The 18,822-nt window shown below is 40.8% G+C and overlaps 1 protein-coding gene across 1 annotated transcript in view; it reads left to right on the top strand.

The window, feature by feature from the left end:
- The first annotated feature begins 907 nt into the window (after positions 1–907).
- The window catches only part of CNKSR3 (CNKSR family member 3), a 100,969-nt gene continuing 83,054 nt past the window's right edge, over positions 908–18,822 (top strand). The window contains exon 1 of the mRNA XM_075596929.1: positions 908–1,361. Within this exon, the coding sequence (XP_075453044.1) occupies positions 1,310–1,361 (52 nt within the window). The 5' untranslated portion in view covers positions 908–1,309. The remainder of the gene's footprint in view (positions 1,362–18,822) is intronic.

Raw genomic sequence — 18,822 nt, 5'->3', positions numbered from 1 at the left:
CGTGACATCACTGTGCACGTGCACCATAGTGCTCGTTCCCTGCCTGGCCGCAGCCTAAGGCTGGGGCCATGGTATCGTACACCGTGCGCTGAGCGAACAGACTGCCTTAAGGCAGTGTTCCCGTCCATGCTGCGCGCGGAAGCGTGCGCGCGTTACGCAAGAAATCAGTTCAAACTGATTTCTTGGCGCGACAGGCTGGCCACGTGAGCGGTTCGCCCCTAGACACGCCCACGAACGGCGCGCGTACCATGGCCAAAAAACGCACCCTTCAAGCTGGTGACGTCATGGCCGCGCACACCTCCGCACGGGCAAAGGCATTATGGACCTGGCCTGTGGTGCCGAAAACGCGCCTTCACAATCAAACTTCACTGTGTTTTATCAATCAAATTGTACTTTCATGTTTATGATATTTATGGCATGAAATACTTCTGCAAGTGTCAAAACACACAGAAGTTTCACTTATAACGCGTGTGCTTAGCACACACTTCCTTTTTATTTTATCTATCTATATTTATATTTTTGCAATTATATATTATATTACGTAAGTAAAAAATACATTGCTTAGTTATTATTATTATTATTACGTAAAACAATCCAACATGGATACTGATTTTTAATTTTATTTAGCTCTAACTTAATTTCTACTATAACAATAACATGAGTATTCAGACAAAACATTTGAAGCAGGGGGATCTTTTCAATGCTGGAAACTTGAAAGGCCACAGTGAGGTAGTGAAGGGAATGTTTGCAAAGGAGGAGGGGTCAGCGTGTGAAAATAGAGAACTGAGTTTCCAGAGGAGGGGACTGGGAAGGAACCGGCGCTTGGAGAGGGACGGACAAAGTGAGGAGAGGAGACCTGGGGGTGGGAGGGACCTGTTGCGTCAGGGAGGAGAATGAGCTGGCTTGGGGGAGGATACAGGATGAAACCAGGAGGGAGGAATAAGCTGCCAGACAGCAGGGGATCCTAAGAGGAGAACTGCTTCACCTCCGTCCTCACACAGACAGATCAAGAGAGTGGGGACAGGTGACTTTTTCACACGCTGCGTATATTCGACCGTATTTCCCATGTGATGATTACAGCAAGGATTCTGGTGGCAGTGTGACATCAGAGCCAAGGGACATCCAGCTATGGGATAAACTAGAGCTTGGATCAGACTCTGAAGTTCAGAACATTGCATTGTCCCAAGACGTTCTAGAATTAAGGGATCGAATCTCGCCATCGGTTATCATCTTACATGTGAGAAGGGAAAGGCATTTCTCTTGTAGGAAAGAGCGAGACGAGGATCCTATTTTCTCCTCGCAGATCATCATGGATCCCGTCACCAAGTGGAGCCCAATTCAAGTAGTCGAGTGGATGAAAGGTAAAGGGAGATCAGTTATGTTAACCGTGTGTGGTGTTTTCTATTTCTCCTAATAAGCTTTCTGTACTCTTGATCCTTTAAGTGCTCAGTTGTTGTTGAAAGGATCCTGCATAGGGGCTGGAAGTAGGGGGGTGGGAGGGGAGCTGCAGCCCCTCTTGGTTTATACATTTTTACATTTAATGTATGTTACACTGATTTTGTATCTACAGCACCCCCACCCCAAAAAATAGTTACTGCAGTCCTGTGAATCTTCCATGTATTTTAACAATAAAATGCACACCAGTGCTTCAGCACCCCCTCTTGTCCAGTGACAGTCCAATGACCCCTCCTTTCCACCTCTGCCAGAGCAGTCTACCACCTCTCTCAGGCTTTGCAGGGGGGGGGGAGGGTGACCCACTGACCCACTCCCTTCCTTGTTGACCCCCCCAGTTAAAGATGCAGCACTTCACCACGATTACTTGTTTTTAAAAGTGAACTCCATGTTATACCCCATAACCTACCTTTTTTTTATTTTTTTGGTTTCTCCTAATTGTCTTTAATGTTGTTTTTTTTTTTTTTTTATTTCAAAAGGCCCAAATACTGTGGTAGTGTTCACATACCTCCTGCTGTGTATTCTTACTTCTTCAACTCCGCTAGTTAACACTGTGCTATTTTCCATGATAAAACCCAGCATTGTGAAGAAATAGAAAAAACATGCAGAAGGAACTGCTTATTTAACCCCTTCTCCTGCAATTACCCATTCCCAACTCCTCTATTCACCCCTTACCTTCCAACCTTGATCTCCTCAATTTACCACCTTCCTTCCCCCCTCACTAATTTATCTTTGCTTTATAAAACCGAGGCAATAAGTTGGACATTGAGGACAGGAGTTGACCGCAACCTCAGGAGGTCTCTTTTGCAATGTTTCAAGCTGACCACCTTGAAACAACCTCTTCATTCCTTATCATCTGGTAGTTGCACCCGGTGTAGTGTCATTGGTTTTACAGATGGGGAAAGTGAAATGTGAAATCCCTCCATCCTGTTCATATACCCTCAGGTCTCAGTGTAAAATGAACCACAGGGGAAGTTTTCACACAGTGAAACACCCATGTGCTAGGTTAAAATTTGTCAGTTCAAAGATCAGTAGGGCAGATCGTAATCCCGTTGGGGCCTATCCACTAAGATTTAGTATGTGTGTGTATATATAATATATATTGCTTAGCCGCTAAAAATACAAACCTTTATAAAATGTGCGTTGTATGTATGAAAACATGTACATATGACTCATTGTTTGAAATAATTTTTTACGCATTTGCGTCATGTTGAATAATTGATGCAATTTAAATTAAAACAGACGTATGTGTATCTCTTATTTCTAACTAGCGTAGGTAATTATCAGCCATTAGTTTCATATTACTTATAATAGCCATGCTGTGGGGAAAAAAATAGTTTGTTCACCTATATAATGAAACATTTGTGCTTGGTCAAATAAACATTTGGTTGATACTTAATTCTGTTCCAGAGCTAATAACAGATTTTTGTAGGGTTCACGCCAAGTTGAACTTAGATGATTTTGACGCACTTTCTACCGTATTTTTTTTTTATTATTTTTTATTTGTGAGTTGCAGAAACATTATTAATTTAGTATATACCATTTACATCTGTGTCAAGCGCAGTCAAGTTCTGTGTCAAAAAACAAAGAAAAGTGTAATTTTTTCTAAAGCAGATAAGAGATTTCAGGTTAGTACCAAAGGGCACACAAGTGCAATTTAAAATTCTTTTGTGCTTTAATGTCTATGAAACGTTTTAATAGTGAGAACTGTTAGGATATCAGGATTGGGCAGCTGTTAGAAATGGTGACACATTTATGTGAGCTATACATAAACATTCTAATTTAATGACACACAATTCGTAGTGTTGAATACAGGTACTGTACACCAGCGGTGTTCAAGCTGGGGGGTGCGGGCGGTTGCAGAGGCCCCGCGCTCCTCCCTAAGGCATTTCAATTAAATGCCAGGGGATCGCTTGAGGCCTCTGCAACGCTATACTTACGGAGGTTCAGGCGCTCTGTGATGCGTCGCCATGGCAACGCAGTGTCAAATGTCGTCGCGGGGTCATGAGACGACATCACGTGACCCGCAGCGTCATTTGATGCGTGTGACGTCACGTCTCATGACCCCGCTGCGTCATTTGACGCAGGTCAAGGTAGGGAGGGGGGCGCAAGCTTCCAGGGTGGGAAGACGGGGGGCGCTGCAGCAAAAGTTTGTGCTCCCCTGCTGTACACCATGGCATCCTGCATTTGAATGATCAACACAGTGTGTTCAATCGTTCGTTGTCTGAGAGGCTTGTGAGACTTTTAATTTATGTTTTAAGAACTTAAAACTGTCTACTGAGATTTTTCATAGTGTGCAAACCTTATGTTTATTTGATATTATATCGTAAAAGGTTACGAAAATGTATGTTTTTTTTTTTTTTTTTTTAAAGCAATATTAATATAGGATGCTTTCATCTAATGCTTTGTATTGCCTGAAACGCCACTCGTACACAATTGTTGCGCAATTAGTGTTTCATTAATGGCTATTGCAGTAGCAAGTATTCCTCTAAATGGTCGCCCTTAAAAGACCATAAAACAAAGTCCATTGTTAATACCCTTGTATAATAAAAGTGGACATTGTTGTCAAGTTGGTATTCTGCACTGTCCCTATCCAGCCTTTGGCATGACTTTTGCTCGGTCTATTTAAGGAACTTTCAGAACTGAGGAAAAAAAAACTTTTGAAACAGAGCACATATTGTTACTGTATATGCAATGAGGCAATGTCAAAACATTTTTTGGACTCGCAGAAAAAGATTCAGGATGCAAAAATTCATCATGTGTGCTGATCTCACTTGGCAATATTTAAATATTCACTTCAGATAATTTCATATGCACATGTTAGGTATGTCTGCTTTTTTGGTGTATACAAACTGTCATATTTTCCTTCAATAAACAGATGTGCAAAACTGAAGTGAGATTAAGTGTGCATACAAAGAAAGGAAATATTTACAATGAAAACTTTCACTGCTGATCAGGTTCGTCCCTAGTTATGTGCCGCCCTTAGGCCAGCACTAATAGCGCCCCCGCCCCTCCCCCCCAAAAAAAAATTCCCCGCAAGTTTTTCCAAAATGTTTTTTAATGCCCTAGGTGGGAAGCAGGGGGCTTCCAGAGCTGCACGGTATACATTTTGGCTCTGGGGATCCCCTGCTTCCTGAGGTAATTACCTCACTTACGAGGTGCTGTCCCTGGTCAAAAGGGCCAACAGTGCCGCAGACAGATTTCCCGGGGCCCAGGACTACAGTTATGACCGCCCTACCACCCCCCAAAAAAAACTTCCCACCCCCCAATGCAAAAAAACTTCCAACCACCAAATACATACAAAACAATCCCCACCCCCGCAAATATATACAACAAATACCCCCAAGCCCTCCAATACATATATAAAAATACAGACTTACCTTGGTTCAAGCCGGGCCCGGTGTCTGCGGGGGTCCGCTGGCTGGCGTGGGCCGTCCGACGCTGCAAAATTTCCCCCAATCTCTGGCAAGGCCCTGCTGCCGGTCGCAGCCGGGCACCCGGCTCTCAGCTGCCTGCAGGACCTTTCCTCTCTCTGTACCACGCCGCTGAGCTTCGACTGCCGGCGCACGCCGGAAGCTGGGCCAAGCTTAATTCAGTGGAAGCTCGCGGCGTGGGACAGGGAGGAAAGGTCTTGCAAGCAGCTGAGAGCCGGCAGCAGGGCCTGGCCAGAGGTCGGGGGAAATTTGCAGCACTGGCCGGCCTTCCCCCCCCCCCCCCCAGCTAGTGGGCCTGGGACACCACCCCCAATAGGAAACCGTGATGTCATAGGTGACTGTGACCCTTTTGAACCTGAGCTGAGATACCAGCACCTACTAAGTAGGTAAGTATCTCAGGAAGCCGGGAGTCCCCGGAGCCAAAATGAATGCGGTTTAGCAGACTCCCTGCTTAAATCCTATATATGTTTAAAAAAAAAAGGAAAGCAGCAATGCTGCTACATTTTCCCTCTTGCTGCCCCCCTGAGACCTGCCACCCCTAGGTGGCACTTTACCCAAGGTATGCCTAGGGACAGGCCTGCTTGCAATGACCTGCACACCAATTAAATGGTCCAGTTATAACAGTGTGACTTTTTCATCTATCACAATAAATCTAATTTACGTGATGCATTCCTGGAAGATGTCTTAATGACCTTACAGAACTCTTGCTACATAAAAAATTTTTTTTTAAACTCTGAGCAAAACTTTTAAGAATATGTAAGGGCCAGGAAACAGCATCATGTTACAGTTGTGTGCAGCTATCTTTTGGGAAGTTGTGTTATACAGGAAGTGGTTACAGTCTTTGTTTTAATTTAGATATAAATAGATTTAGGTGCCCTACTTTGAAGCAACCTCCTTTTTATATTAAAGAAGATTTTAGTCCCATTCATATGTATAGAGCTGATCTTTTCTCCAGCACTGGGCTTCTTGAATAAGAGCCCTAGGCCCTTATTCTGTAAACTGCGATAGCGTTTTTCTGGTTTACCACACGGAAAGCTCCATTAACATCAATGGGGTGTCTGTGAGATGGCTGCAGATCGGCACTATCACAGCTTGATGTATAAGGTCCTTGGAGAGTTAACTAGACAGAACTGACGACAATTAGTTATTTTAAAGCAGCAATCCACCGCTAATGTTGGTTTTTGCTGAACCTTCGGGTCCTTTGGAGTTGATCCTGTAATTCCAAATGACAATTTTGTGTCCACAGGGTAAGTATTCTTGCCCGGTGGACAAAACTGGTTGTTTATGAACCAGGAGATCCCCAGTGGTCAGGAACACAGATCAGCTCTAGGGAAGGAACACCCCGGTTAAGGTAAGCCAAAGGGAACACCCCCCTGCCCCCCATGAAAAATAAGCAAGCAGCACGGACTGCTGCTTTAAACACTTGTATGTTAAACCAATAAGAAAAACTCAGTATGCACAAGATAGACAGACATAATGTCAACAAGTTGCAAGACTATGTACAGTAATGGAAACATTACTGTGCTAAATATAGTCTCTACAATCAAAATATTAAATATGCTCCGACATCAAGTCACCCGGGCAATGAAGTGGAATCAACTTAAAAACGAAGGAAATTGTCACCTCACGTTCGTTATGGGAGATTTCAATGTGGAGATTGGTAGCCATCAGAAAGGTGAAGCATCAGTTGGTAAGTATGGTAACGGGAATTAAAGTGGAGACGGATTGGTAGAATTTGCAGAATGTGAAAACTTCTACATCATGAATTCATTATTCAAGAAGAAGTCAAATAGAAAATGGACAGAGAAATAGATCCACTGTAGTCCGGAATTAAATTGACTGTCTGCTAACTAACAAGATACACGAGATTGAAGACTGCATAGTACCTAACCGTTTTGACACAAGGAGTGATCACTGATTGGTTTGCTGCAGATTACATCTGAATGTGAAGTTGGAAAGTAGAAAACTGGTTAAAGATCCAGGCAATCAACATCGATAACCTCAAGAATAACAGCAGAGAATTTTAACTAGAAGTGAACAATTGCTTCAGCTTACTCGAAAGGCACAGAAACACTATAAGAAACAATTATGAAGAAAATATCTGAGGAGACAAGTAATTAATGAATCCCAAACACAAGACTAACAATTGGATATACAGAGCTGTGCAAGACAATCTGCAAATGTATAACTGAAGATGTAAGAAAGTAAACGGTGATATGGTGAAGAAGACTATTCATTCAAGATAACAAAAGCTGAAAGAAGAAGCAAATCATTGCACTCAAACTAATGATGGTTCAACTATAAAGGACTGTGCACTTGTCAGCTTATTTTAGAGGATTGAGGACTATTACATTAAATAGTCCAAACGCCAATAACACAGGACGTAATCCAGCAGAGAACAAGTGAGAAGAAACCACCGATGTACCAATGCGTTCTTCTAGAAGAAGTGGCAAAAGCAATAAAATCTATGAAGAATTGGAAGGCTCCCAGTGAACATGGAACTTCAACTGAAATCTTGAAAGAAGCCAGGGAACAAATAGAAAACATCTTTGCAAAACTCTCTACATGCTGCTTGAACAATACGTTTTCAGAGCAATGGAGTAATGCCATAGTTATCCACAAGAAAGGAGACAAATGAAGATCTCAAGAACTAGAGACCAATCAGTCTTCTTTCAATCAATTCCAATATTTTTACAAAGATACTCACTAGAACAGACCCTGGACTTTGCCCAGTCTAGAAAACAAGCGGGACATCCAAGTCATACAAAAAGTGATTTCCCAAAGTAATAAATACAATCTACTGCTCGGCTTCGGATTTGTAGTTTACAAAACACATTTGATTTCTGTCTACACCTCCAGCGGTCCTAGATGTATTAAGACAAGATGTTGAGGCGTACATTGATATTATAAACAACATTTATGAGAGTGCCACATCAACCATTAGATTACATGAAGATACAAGTAAGGTATGGATCAGTAAGGAAGCTTGGCAGGGAGACACCATGTTACCATAGCTTTTCTCAACACTTCAAGAATTGTTCAAGACAATACTGCTGCGGCCGAGTTTATTCAAGCATTTGCCCGTTCTCGGCCGCAGCAGTAAACTGGCGCGCGCCGGAGGGTGCCGGGCGCGCGCCGAAGCAGCGGAAGAGCTCTCCCTCCCGCTGCCGGGTCCGCCGGGTCCCCCGGAACCCCCTGCCGCTGTCCCCCACATCGCGGGACACCAGGGCTCCCTCGGGGAGCCCTGGACGCGCGTGCAGGGGGCGCAGGCTCCCGATGACGCGTGACCGCGCGTCGGTGACGCGCGGCACGCCGAGGGGCGGCCACTAGCAAGCCGGGAAATCTCCCGGCTTGCGGAACCGGCCACACTTTAATAAAGTGTGTCGGTAGTGTAGATTAGGAAGAATAAGGAATCAACATCAACGGTTAATATTTGTCACCTACGATTTGCAGATGACTGTTATTTTTACCATAATTCCAGAAGACCTAGACCTCCAGCAACAAATTGGAGAACAAGCTGAAGCAAGTAAGAATGTGGGCCACTGTGTGAATCTCAGCAAGACCAAAGTGATCAACAAATGTGTGAAGTCTGCATAGATTGAAATAAATGGCATAGAAGAAGTCGTAGACTGTCTACCTTGACTGGTTAATAACAATGGATGGAACCTTTTTTGAATTAAATCAATAGGAGACTGAAATGGGATGGAGCGCAATTGGATGAAAAAAAGACAATATTTAATGGGAACCTTCCACTATTGTTCAAGAAGGAAGTTTTCAGTGTATTCTGCCTGTGATCTAGTGGATGGGAAACATGGACCCTAAATGTAAAGATAATTTAGAAGCTTCAGACAAAGTAAAGAAGCACAGAGTTGTATGTTATACACAGGAAAAAGAATGAATGGGTTTGAAACCAAACAAAAGTTTGTGGCATCACAAGGGGGATGAAATTTAAAATGGCCGTGGGCCGGACATATCGCAAGAGGAAATGAGAATCGTGAGACAAAGATGGTACTGGACTGGATTCCAGGAGCATAGAAGACTGATACGCTGATTAAAAGTAAGATAGGAGGATGACATCAGAACATTTGTTTGAGCAACGGGGAGAAGAGATGCTTGAACTGAAATTTTTTTGCATGGTGAACGTGACGTGAACCCATCTTTTTAAGGCAAAATATATTCTGGTTTCATTGTTTCAAGAATTATTCAATTTGTGTGTGTGGAAGTATTACCTTTTTAATCATGTGTTTCATACAAAAGAGTTTTGGGATTATGTATTAAAATGCGCCATTTAGTTTGTGATCATTTGCAACGGTGGGGTTTCTTCATCTAGTAATACATAGGCCCTTTCTGTCAGAAAACTCTATAGATAGAAAGGCATCAATAAGATATTTTGTCCTTCAGCATCAATGTGTCGAGCTAGGTTTTGCTATCTTGTCCTGTTTGTGCCAGCTTATGATTCGGGAGGTATTTATAGGTGGTGTAAAAAAGTGAGGTGTTAAGTGACACATATTACTATTGGATGTCATGCTCTAACTGTTGCAGTAATGATTTGGTTTCTCTTCCAGCTACAAATGTTTTATAAATTATTATAATTTAAAATTACAAAAAAAGTATTATTGTGAAGGGTTTTGAGCTCCATTTATCACAAAACAAAATATCCACCAAGTCTGTCTTGGCTATTTGTATAAATACCCTTTTAACTGTCAGGTATTACAATTTTTAAATAATTTTTTAACCTTTGTGGTACAGGTTCATGCAAATAACCTTTATACATATATAAAATAATTTTATGCATTTTTTATTTTTTTAAGGACTGAAACGTTGATCTGTTTGACCAATTATAATTTGACAACAAAGAACAAACAGATGAGCATAATTTGTTGCTATCCAGGAATCTTAGGGAAGACAAAACCTATACATTTTTCACATATTAATAAAACGGATCATTGCATTGATTTCCAATTACACTGATCCATTTATAGTCCATTATATCAAGGCTGGAATGTTTTAATAATTTTTTTTTGTTCCGCAGTATTTTACTGGCCCCTCTTGCGGGAATGGGATAAAGTAGTGATTCCTCTTGACAGTTTTGAGAAATTGATAGGTATGCTTGCTGCTTTAACACATGTGAAACATTGAATTTGACACAGTAATACTCAAAGGTGCAGTAAAAGTGTATTCCATGACATGGATTAATGTTCACAGTCCTGTCTCGCCACATGTCTGTTTCCAGCAAAGGGCTCGCAGGACTCCATACGCTAAGTTATGGACCAGGTACATCATGGTAAACTGGTTTGTTTTGTAGGGATGATTGGGCAGCCCGTTCTGCTCTGTTTCCATCAGCAGGGGGTGACTGCTGATGCGATCACTTGACTACAGATATTGGAGGTTTGGTGCTGCTAGACCACCGGCAGTGAAAAGGTCAGGTAGCATAGCTTTAATATTTCCAAAGTCTCTCTTTTAATTATTATTTTTTTTTTACTGCTTTAAATACAGTGAGTGTTGCAATCAACATATTTATTTTTCAAAAGCCATGTAGCTGTTCACAACTGTAAAGCACCTAAGGGGGTAGTAAAAAGAAGCGAGACCAATGAGCTCGGATATACAGAAGTGGAGGGCATTTTCGTCATTACGTGTGTGTGTGGGGGTTGGGGGGTCGTGCCTGTTATCCCCTACAAAGTGATCACATGGCAGCAAATCCTAGAAGTCCGGTGGCACTTAGGTGGAGATGGATTTCCAGAAGTGAGAAGGTTTAAAATGTCACTATCTTTAGTTCACTTACACAGAATTGCCCCCTTAAAAACCAAAAACCCTCTTCAGTTTAGGTGAAACCCACAATTTATTTTAAAAATATTGTTTTGCCTTAACTCATTTTGTCATGTTAACATACTTCATTGAGCTACGGCAATCCTTTTTGTTTAGGATAAATGTTGATGTAATCACAATATTTGCAGTAGTTCATTGGTAATTCACTAGCAACTGCATTTTTGTGACTAGGCCGTGATCCTTGTAACTTAGCAACTGCTGCTGCTGCATTCTTTCCTCAATCCGACGTTTTGTCAGCACATCCTCTGCATTCTCCCCACTTTATCAGTGGGGCCAGATCAAGCGACAGAACCACACAACACGCTGCACGTAACTACTTCTTAATGAATGTGTTCACACTCTGCTCTTCTAAATTAAAAGAATCATTAGTTTGTGCATGCAGTGTAGTGCTTTATCCCTTTCTCAATTAGGTCTAAGTACAGAAGCCTGTAATGCATATTGTACTGTATGTTCCATTATATTTGATATTATGCTTTTTTGTTACGCTTTCAGGTCCAAATTTACTAAGCAATTGAATAAATGTTTCAATTTTGAAAACCACTGTTGGGGAATGGTCACATGATTTCGGCATCTATGTAACCCACAGATTTAGAAATCTTAGCTATGCTAATTATTTAACTCCACTCTACATTGGTTTACAATGTCATTGGGAGAGGATATGTGAACAGTAGCAGTGTGATATTAATAGGTTCTATCATAATAGTAAGTGGTAGATCCTATTGTTATAGAGAGAGGATTGTAACATTTTGGCCTATAAACGGAAAAAAGGCTTTTGTAGTAAAAAAAAAAAAAAAAAAAGCAAGATCAAAGTGATATGTTAATGTTAATCAGATGACCTTTAATAGCAACAACTCCGATCCATTCAGGCAAATTTTTACGTGAGAAGTTTAGGCCTGAAGAAGGGACCAAAGTGGCCATGAAACTCTTTTAAAACATTAATTTAGCCACTAAATGTGGTGTGTTTTTTTATTTATTTTTTAATTCTTCCCCAACCTATTGACTTGCCTGGACAGATTGCTGTGGTGGTGCTAGTTGACGCCATTTGTCTCTAGCGTGGAAGCAAATGTGTTGTAATGGATTTGTACAAACGTAAAATGACAAACACATGCTGATGTTAGCAGCATGCTCAGACGTGGGTGGGTAACCTTTTTCTTACCCCTGGATGCAGATGATAAATGACATTTGCCATATATTTTCTTTCCTGTTTTTGCTATGTCAAATGACTAATAATTGATTTTAGTATTATTAGACTGTCAATTTGTTTGCTTATTACTAGAACGTTTAGTTAATTATTTTTGAATAATATTTTTAGTTTTTGTAGCGTTCACAAATAAGCAATGTATTGTATGTCTTTATATAGCGCCATTAATGTACATAGCGCTTCACAGCAGTAATACATGTGACAATCATATAAATAACAAATATAAATAACATGTCATGGGATTAAGTGCTTCAGATATAAAAGTAACATTAGGGAAGAGGAGTCCCTGCTCCGAGGAGCTTACAATCGAATTGGTAGGTAGGAAGAACGTACAGAGACAGTAGGAGGGAATTCTGGTAAGTGCGTCTGAAGGGGGCCAAGCTTAATGTATCGTGTGTCTAAAGGTGGATAGAGAGGGTGCTAGTTGGGTATTGAGGGGAAGGGCATTCCAGAGATGTGGGGCAGTCAGTGAGAAAGGTTTAAGGCGGGTGAGGGCTTTAGATAGAAAGGGGGTAGAGAGAAGACATCCTTGAGAAGAACGCAGGAGTCGGGATGGTGACTTGCGAGAAATGAGGTCTGAGATGTAAGGAGGAGTAGAAGAGTGTAAAGCTTTAAAAGTGAGGAGGAGAATTGAGTGTGTGATACGGGATTTCAGCAGGGGAGACGCTGAGACAGATTTCAGAAAGAGTAGAGTGATTCTGGCAGCAGCATTTAGGATAGACTGTAGGGGAAACAGGTGAGAGGCAGGAAGGCCGAATAGCATGGGGTTACAGTAGTCGAGACGGGAGAGAATGAGGGTCTGTGTCAGAGTTTTTGTTGTCAAGCAATAGAGGAAAGGGCGTATCTTGGTAATACTGGGGAAGAAAAAATGATAGGTTTTAGCTACCTTTTGAATGAGAGAGGAGTCGAGTGTGACCCGTAGGCAGAGTGCTTGGGCTACTGGGTGAATGATAGTACTGCCAACAGTAATGTGGAAGGAGGTAGTAGGGCCAGGTTTGGGAGGAAATATGAGGAGCTCTGTTTTTGCCATGTTAAGTTTAAGTTGGCGGAGGGCCATCCAGGATGATATAGCAGAGAGACATTCAGAAACTTTGGTCTGTACAGCAGATGTAAGGTCAGGGATTGAAAAGTACATTTTTGTGTCATCAGCATAGAGGTGATATTTGAACACAAGATATGTGATTAGGTCACCTAGAGAGGGTGTGTAAAGAGGAGAGGTCCCAGGACAGAGCCCTGGGGTACCCCCACTGAGAGATCGATAGAGATGGTGATGTTGGCAAAAGACACACTGAAAGTACGATGGGAGAGGTAAGAGGAGATCCAGGATAAAGCTTTGTTACGAATACCAAGTGTATCGAGAATGTGAAGAAGATGGTTGTCTACAGTATCAAACGGTGCAAAGAGGGGAGACGCTGAGACAGATTTAGGAAAGAGTAGAGTGATTCTGGCAGCTGCGTTTAGGATAGATTGTAGGGGAGACAGGTGAGAGGCAGGAAGGCCGGACAGCAGGAGGTTACCAGAAGAACAGCCTCTGGGGAGGAAAGTGGAGCACTGCGCAGGGCTAAAGTACAGGAACCGGCACACCAATGGTTAAAAACTACTTTATTAAGCGACTAGGGGAGACACCAACAATGGAACAACCACCCACTCTAACGTGTTTCGGGCTAGGCCCTTTGTCAAAGAGTATAACCCCAATTACAAAAAACACCAACTTATATACACAATTTACCTAATTGATCGCGTCCTTAGCCGGAAGTGACGTCGGCGGTACCAGCCGAGGGTCTTGCGAGACTTACAAGTACAACCGGAGTTTCAAGGAGACAGAGTAGACCCCACAGCGCCACCTGGCTTGAAGGACGCGCCAATATACTAACAAAGACAGTGTGTCCGGATCACGTCCGTAGCCGGAAGTGACGTTAGCGGAACCAGCCGAGAGTCTCGCGAGACTTACCAGTACAACTGGACGCTGAGACAGATTTAGGAAAGAGTAGAGTGATTCTGGCAGCAGCGTTTAGGATAGATTGTAGGGGAGACAGGTGAGAGGCAGGAAGGCCAGATAGCAGGAGGTTACAGTAATCGAGACGGAAGAGATTGAGGGACTGAGTTATAGTTTTAGCAGTCGAGCAACAGAGGGAAGGGTGTATCTTTGATATTGCGGAGGAAAAAGCGACAGGTTTTAGAAACGTTTTGAATATGAGAAGGTACAAAGTAATAGTCAAAAATAAGTGACATGTTTAGGTTACAGTAATGTGTCAGCCATTGGTAAAGTCTATGGATCATGCAATCTTATATCTAATTCAAGTTTACTAAATACAACCATTAAATATTAATATAACCAGCATGGAGAGATGTCATTGTGTATGTGAATTGCTCTCTTTGAAGGAAGTTTAAACGTTGTGATGAAGAAGGAAATTTGGGATTTGGTAATGACGCAGCTTCTGCAACTACAGCAGTCTACCTGCAAACATTCAGTGTTCTGCTTTGGCAAAGGGTTGGTGTGCAGCCATTCTACATAGAAATGACTGACAAATTATTATATTTAAGTTAATGTTCAGTTCATGGTTAACGTGCCCAAACTCTTATTTTGCATAATATCAGGGATCCTGTTATCTGGCCAGTCATTTTGGAACAGTAGAATCACCTACTTACCATTTACGTATGGTCAAGGATATCCCATATAATAATAATATGAGGGGTTTCAGAGGTAAAGCCCCTCATATTCCAGTTGACAAACAATTACATGCTTCTACTTCTTGCTCCTGCTTTGTCTCTGTTATTTCAGAAGCCAGACTTCCAGCATTTCCTTGCATCGCCGCTTACCTGAAAATGACTTTTTAAGAAGGGTCTAACTTGCTTTTCAGTAGACTTTCTGTAATTGGACATTATGTAAATTGTAAATTGTTCTGAAGTATGGCTCTTCAACTAGTTTTTGAAAGGATATGTACAGTATAGAGATTGATAATCCCAAACTAGTGCTTCCCAGTACAAAACATTAGAACAAAATGTGATTCCATATATATATTATAACAGGGAACTTGTTGATGTTTTTCAGGTGCTATTTAGAGTATTATGATAACAAGTCTGTAACACAGTGTCCTCAGCCATATAACTGAGGCTTAACAGCACTGGTAGCAAATGAGGGAAAAGGATATATGGGAGCAATGGGTGTATATATATATAATGTATATATAATATAATAATATAATGTGCCGCCCAAATTGCTCCCTCAGTACCATCATTTGTATGGAAAAAAAACCCCTGTATCAGACTCCAATGAAATGTAACATCCAGAGATGTATTAGAAAAACAAAATCACTTGTATACTCACTTGTGTACTCACTGTACCGGTGTGTAGATCCTTCAGCGTAGAGTTCCTTCAGCGTGCGTGCCTCTCCGGATGAATGAAGCAGGTAAGACGGATGAAGAGCCCGAGTAAACAGGCTACGGAAAGCACAGCAAAATCCACGAAAAAAAACGGGAACCAGTAGTTTTTGAAAGGGGCCAGATGAAAAACCAATCGCGTAAAAGTGGCAGAGTAAGGCAGCTGTACAAATAATTCTACTTAAAGAATATTAATGTGAACATGTTACATGACAATGTTTGAATCAGATTTTCATTATCTTATCAAACCGTTTCAATGTGAAACATTTACACACTACTGCTGGACTGTAACACTTAAATGTGGAAACTGAAGAATTGTATGGGGGAAATAACATTTTGAAGCAGCTTTTGACAACAGGAAAGGGCTCTTTAACTTCTGGCCAGTGGGCCACATCTGGCCTGCGATGGGTTTGTTTGGACGATCCTATTTCTCCCATCGTCCAAACAAACCCATCGCAGGCCCATTGCTTACTAACGCCCAGCCTGCACAAATCCAGGACCTTGACGAGGTAACAAAGAGAGAGTGCTGCCATGTTAATAGACAATTGATGTAAAGTCCTTAGGAGCGGGGCAAGGAGGGTTACATATTGGAGTGGTACAAAGATGTGCATCCTTTGTTTTATATAGTGAAACCCCATTGGAAAAAAAGTTGGTACGTGTTCAAATAGTGTCCGAATACACACACAGATGGTAACAATGCTTATCAGCACCTGCTTACACATGGTGTGCTTGGCTTTTTGCCAAATCCAATTAAACAAACCTCACCACCTTCTTTCTTGTGATCTATGTATAATTTTGAGACTAACTGCCGTTTGTTTTAAATTTATTTTTCTCAAATAGAAGACACAGATCCATTACATTAAAAAAAAAGTAATAGCCGTTGTGACAAATTAGCGAGCTGTACCCAACACAAATCAACACATTAAAGTCTACAAGTACAAAAACAAATGAGTCAAATATGAATCAGAGTTATATGTATTTAGTAAGACCAATTCTAATTGACTAATTAGATGGAACATACAACGCTTCAAATAGTTCTAATGTATATCGTTTTGTTCCGGAAATGGATCACTCCTTTTATGTTCGTGAGATTTTTCTTTTCATACAGGGCAATTTTGGATTGAATGTCTCTGAACACTATTAATAGGAACCCTGGTTCAAAATCAAGCATCACTTTGGTACAGGAGCAAATTTCAAAGAACAATTGTGCAAGTGTTCTAGTAAATCCCACCTGTGCAGCAATAGTTTACAACTAGAAAAACAGATATTACAGGAAAGCAAGTATGCAACCACGTTGCAAGCAAATAGCCAAGTGATAACACAAATTAGTCCATTGTCTGTGTATAAAATGTTTTGAAAGCCTAATTGTTTTTTTTTCCTGTTATACCTTGATTACGATCTACTGTATGTTTTACTAGTGCACAGTTTGAGCACTTGTATCAGAACAGGATTTTATAATCGATACGATTATGGCTTCTGTAGTAGAGATGGGTATTTTTTTCTGGACGATTTGGATCCATAGCTGATAGGTTTCTTTTGGTCTGCGGATTTCTGCGAATCAATCCTCCAAAAAGGGCGAATCGCGTTTTGCAGATTTTATTATTATTGCCAATACACCCCGTGGATTCAGCAATCCGTTGGTGGAATTTTTACGAATCCGCCAACAGATTGCTAAATTCGTTGATTGGATTCTACAAATTTGTCAACGGATTGCATCTAATCGCGGGTTTTGATCCGCGCAGATTTAAACCGATCAAATCAATTTGCGGATTTTACAGCGCAAAACAGATTATGGGGGGGAAATCTAGGAAATGGAATTGGGTGGATTCGCCCATCTCTATTTTGTAGAAACCTCTTTGTTTTTATTTTTATTTATTTTTTTCCCATCCAAATGTAGTTTTTTGTTCTCTATACTGTATACATTTTTTTCCTGCTTGTTTTCTCTGAACTTTTCTGTGGAGTGAACTGCAGATGTCTCCATTGCAATACAAATACACAATTTGAGGGTTACAATTGAATGATATGACTATAAGCTCTGGGTCTATGTGGAACAATGTGTATTTGACACAAAAAACAATGCAACACGTGACTGCTTCACAGTGTTTGCAGAATTTCAATGGTTAAATATGATGTTGGCTTTCCTGTTTATCTTGGCCTATGGACTTCTCTTCAATATCCTTTTTGTTTAAAAAAAAAAAAAATGACAGCAAGGTTTACAGTAGTAATCTATTTTCTAAGATCTACAATTCTTGGGCTGCAATGCCTTGCGTTCATGGCATAAATCACCATTAATTGTCGCTTGGAGAATAATGTTTAGGTCAACCCTTAGAATGGTTTCCATTACTTTTTTTGTTTTGTTCTGAAACCATGAACCATCATTTTTCTTTTCCCCACTCCTAGGTGTACAAAAGCTAATCAGATTTAGCTGTGGTAACTTTTAGTGTGTGTGTGATAAAAATAAATAAAAAATAAAAACAAGGTTAGAACTGTTTAGCAGTGGTGTCATGGGCCCCTGCATATTTGTGTATGGGCTTCAAAGGGTAAATGCACAATTGGCACTTATGAAAGTGACATGTTTCAGGAATTTAATCTGGGTGATGGATTGCCTTTTTTTTTTAAACCAACTTTTTTCTTTAAGTAAATTTTGTAAATACGGTAAGCTGAGGTTTGATTTCCTCTGGCTGTTTCCCATTTTTTGCCTGTCCGTGTGTCCAGCAAGTGTTTGCATAGCCAGAGCCCCCTCTTTTCTGGCTATTTCATCAGCAGTGTGGGAAAAGGGTAAAGAAAACAGTTGATTAACAAACACTTCCCCATTCAGAGTCCTCCAAGAAATGCAATTTGTAATTAATTTCCAAGGAGCGGAAACTAGACTTTTTTTTGCTTTTAACATGGTTACTTTTGTTTTAAAGGAGCCAATTAGATTTTTCTACTTTTACTTTTGTTTTTTCAAAAAGCTTGTTGTTGGCTGGTTATGTGGGATTGCATCTTTTAAGCAACCACTATTCTAACAGATTTCTGCTTCAGGGTTTTGCCTTTCCCTTTTGCTTGAAAGGAATGGCATGTTTTCAATCGGCAGTTTCAATAAGGAGTCAGCAAAGTGAACCAATGGCTCAGGGGTATTTTTTTTGTAATGATGATAGTGATACAAGTGTACAGTTTAATCCTGTGCTTGATTTGCTTTAACAATGCTGTACAATGTTAATGGGACACTCAAAAATACACCCCAACTAATGTGAAAAGTTGTACACCATTTTATAATTACTTAATCTATCCACAGTTTCCTGTAATTAAATCATCATCATATAAATGGTTAAAGAAGACCTCTGCATTGTAAATAAGATGCGGTCCTAAGTTCTGACTTTGTGTAGCAATCCATGATGTACAGTATAAGGATCTATAAATATTTTTAGACTAATTGAAAGAAAACATATAGGTAGCCATCTTGTTTTGAGTGCTGTGTTTGTCAGGGAACCCCAGACAGATCAGATTTTATGAATAACCAACTAACTACCAAAATGTATTTGTAAT

The sequence above is a fragment of the Ascaphus truei genome, chromosome 4 (assembly GCF_040206685.1).
Source record: "Ascaphus truei isolate aAscTru1 chromosome 4, aAscTru1.hap1, whole genome shotgun sequence".
NCBI lineage: Eukaryota > Metazoa > Chordata > Amphibia > Anura > Ascaphidae > Ascaphus > Ascaphus truei.
The sequence above is the reverse complement of the archived record's forward strand: the minus strand, read 5'-3'. Positions and strand labels throughout refer to the sequence as shown.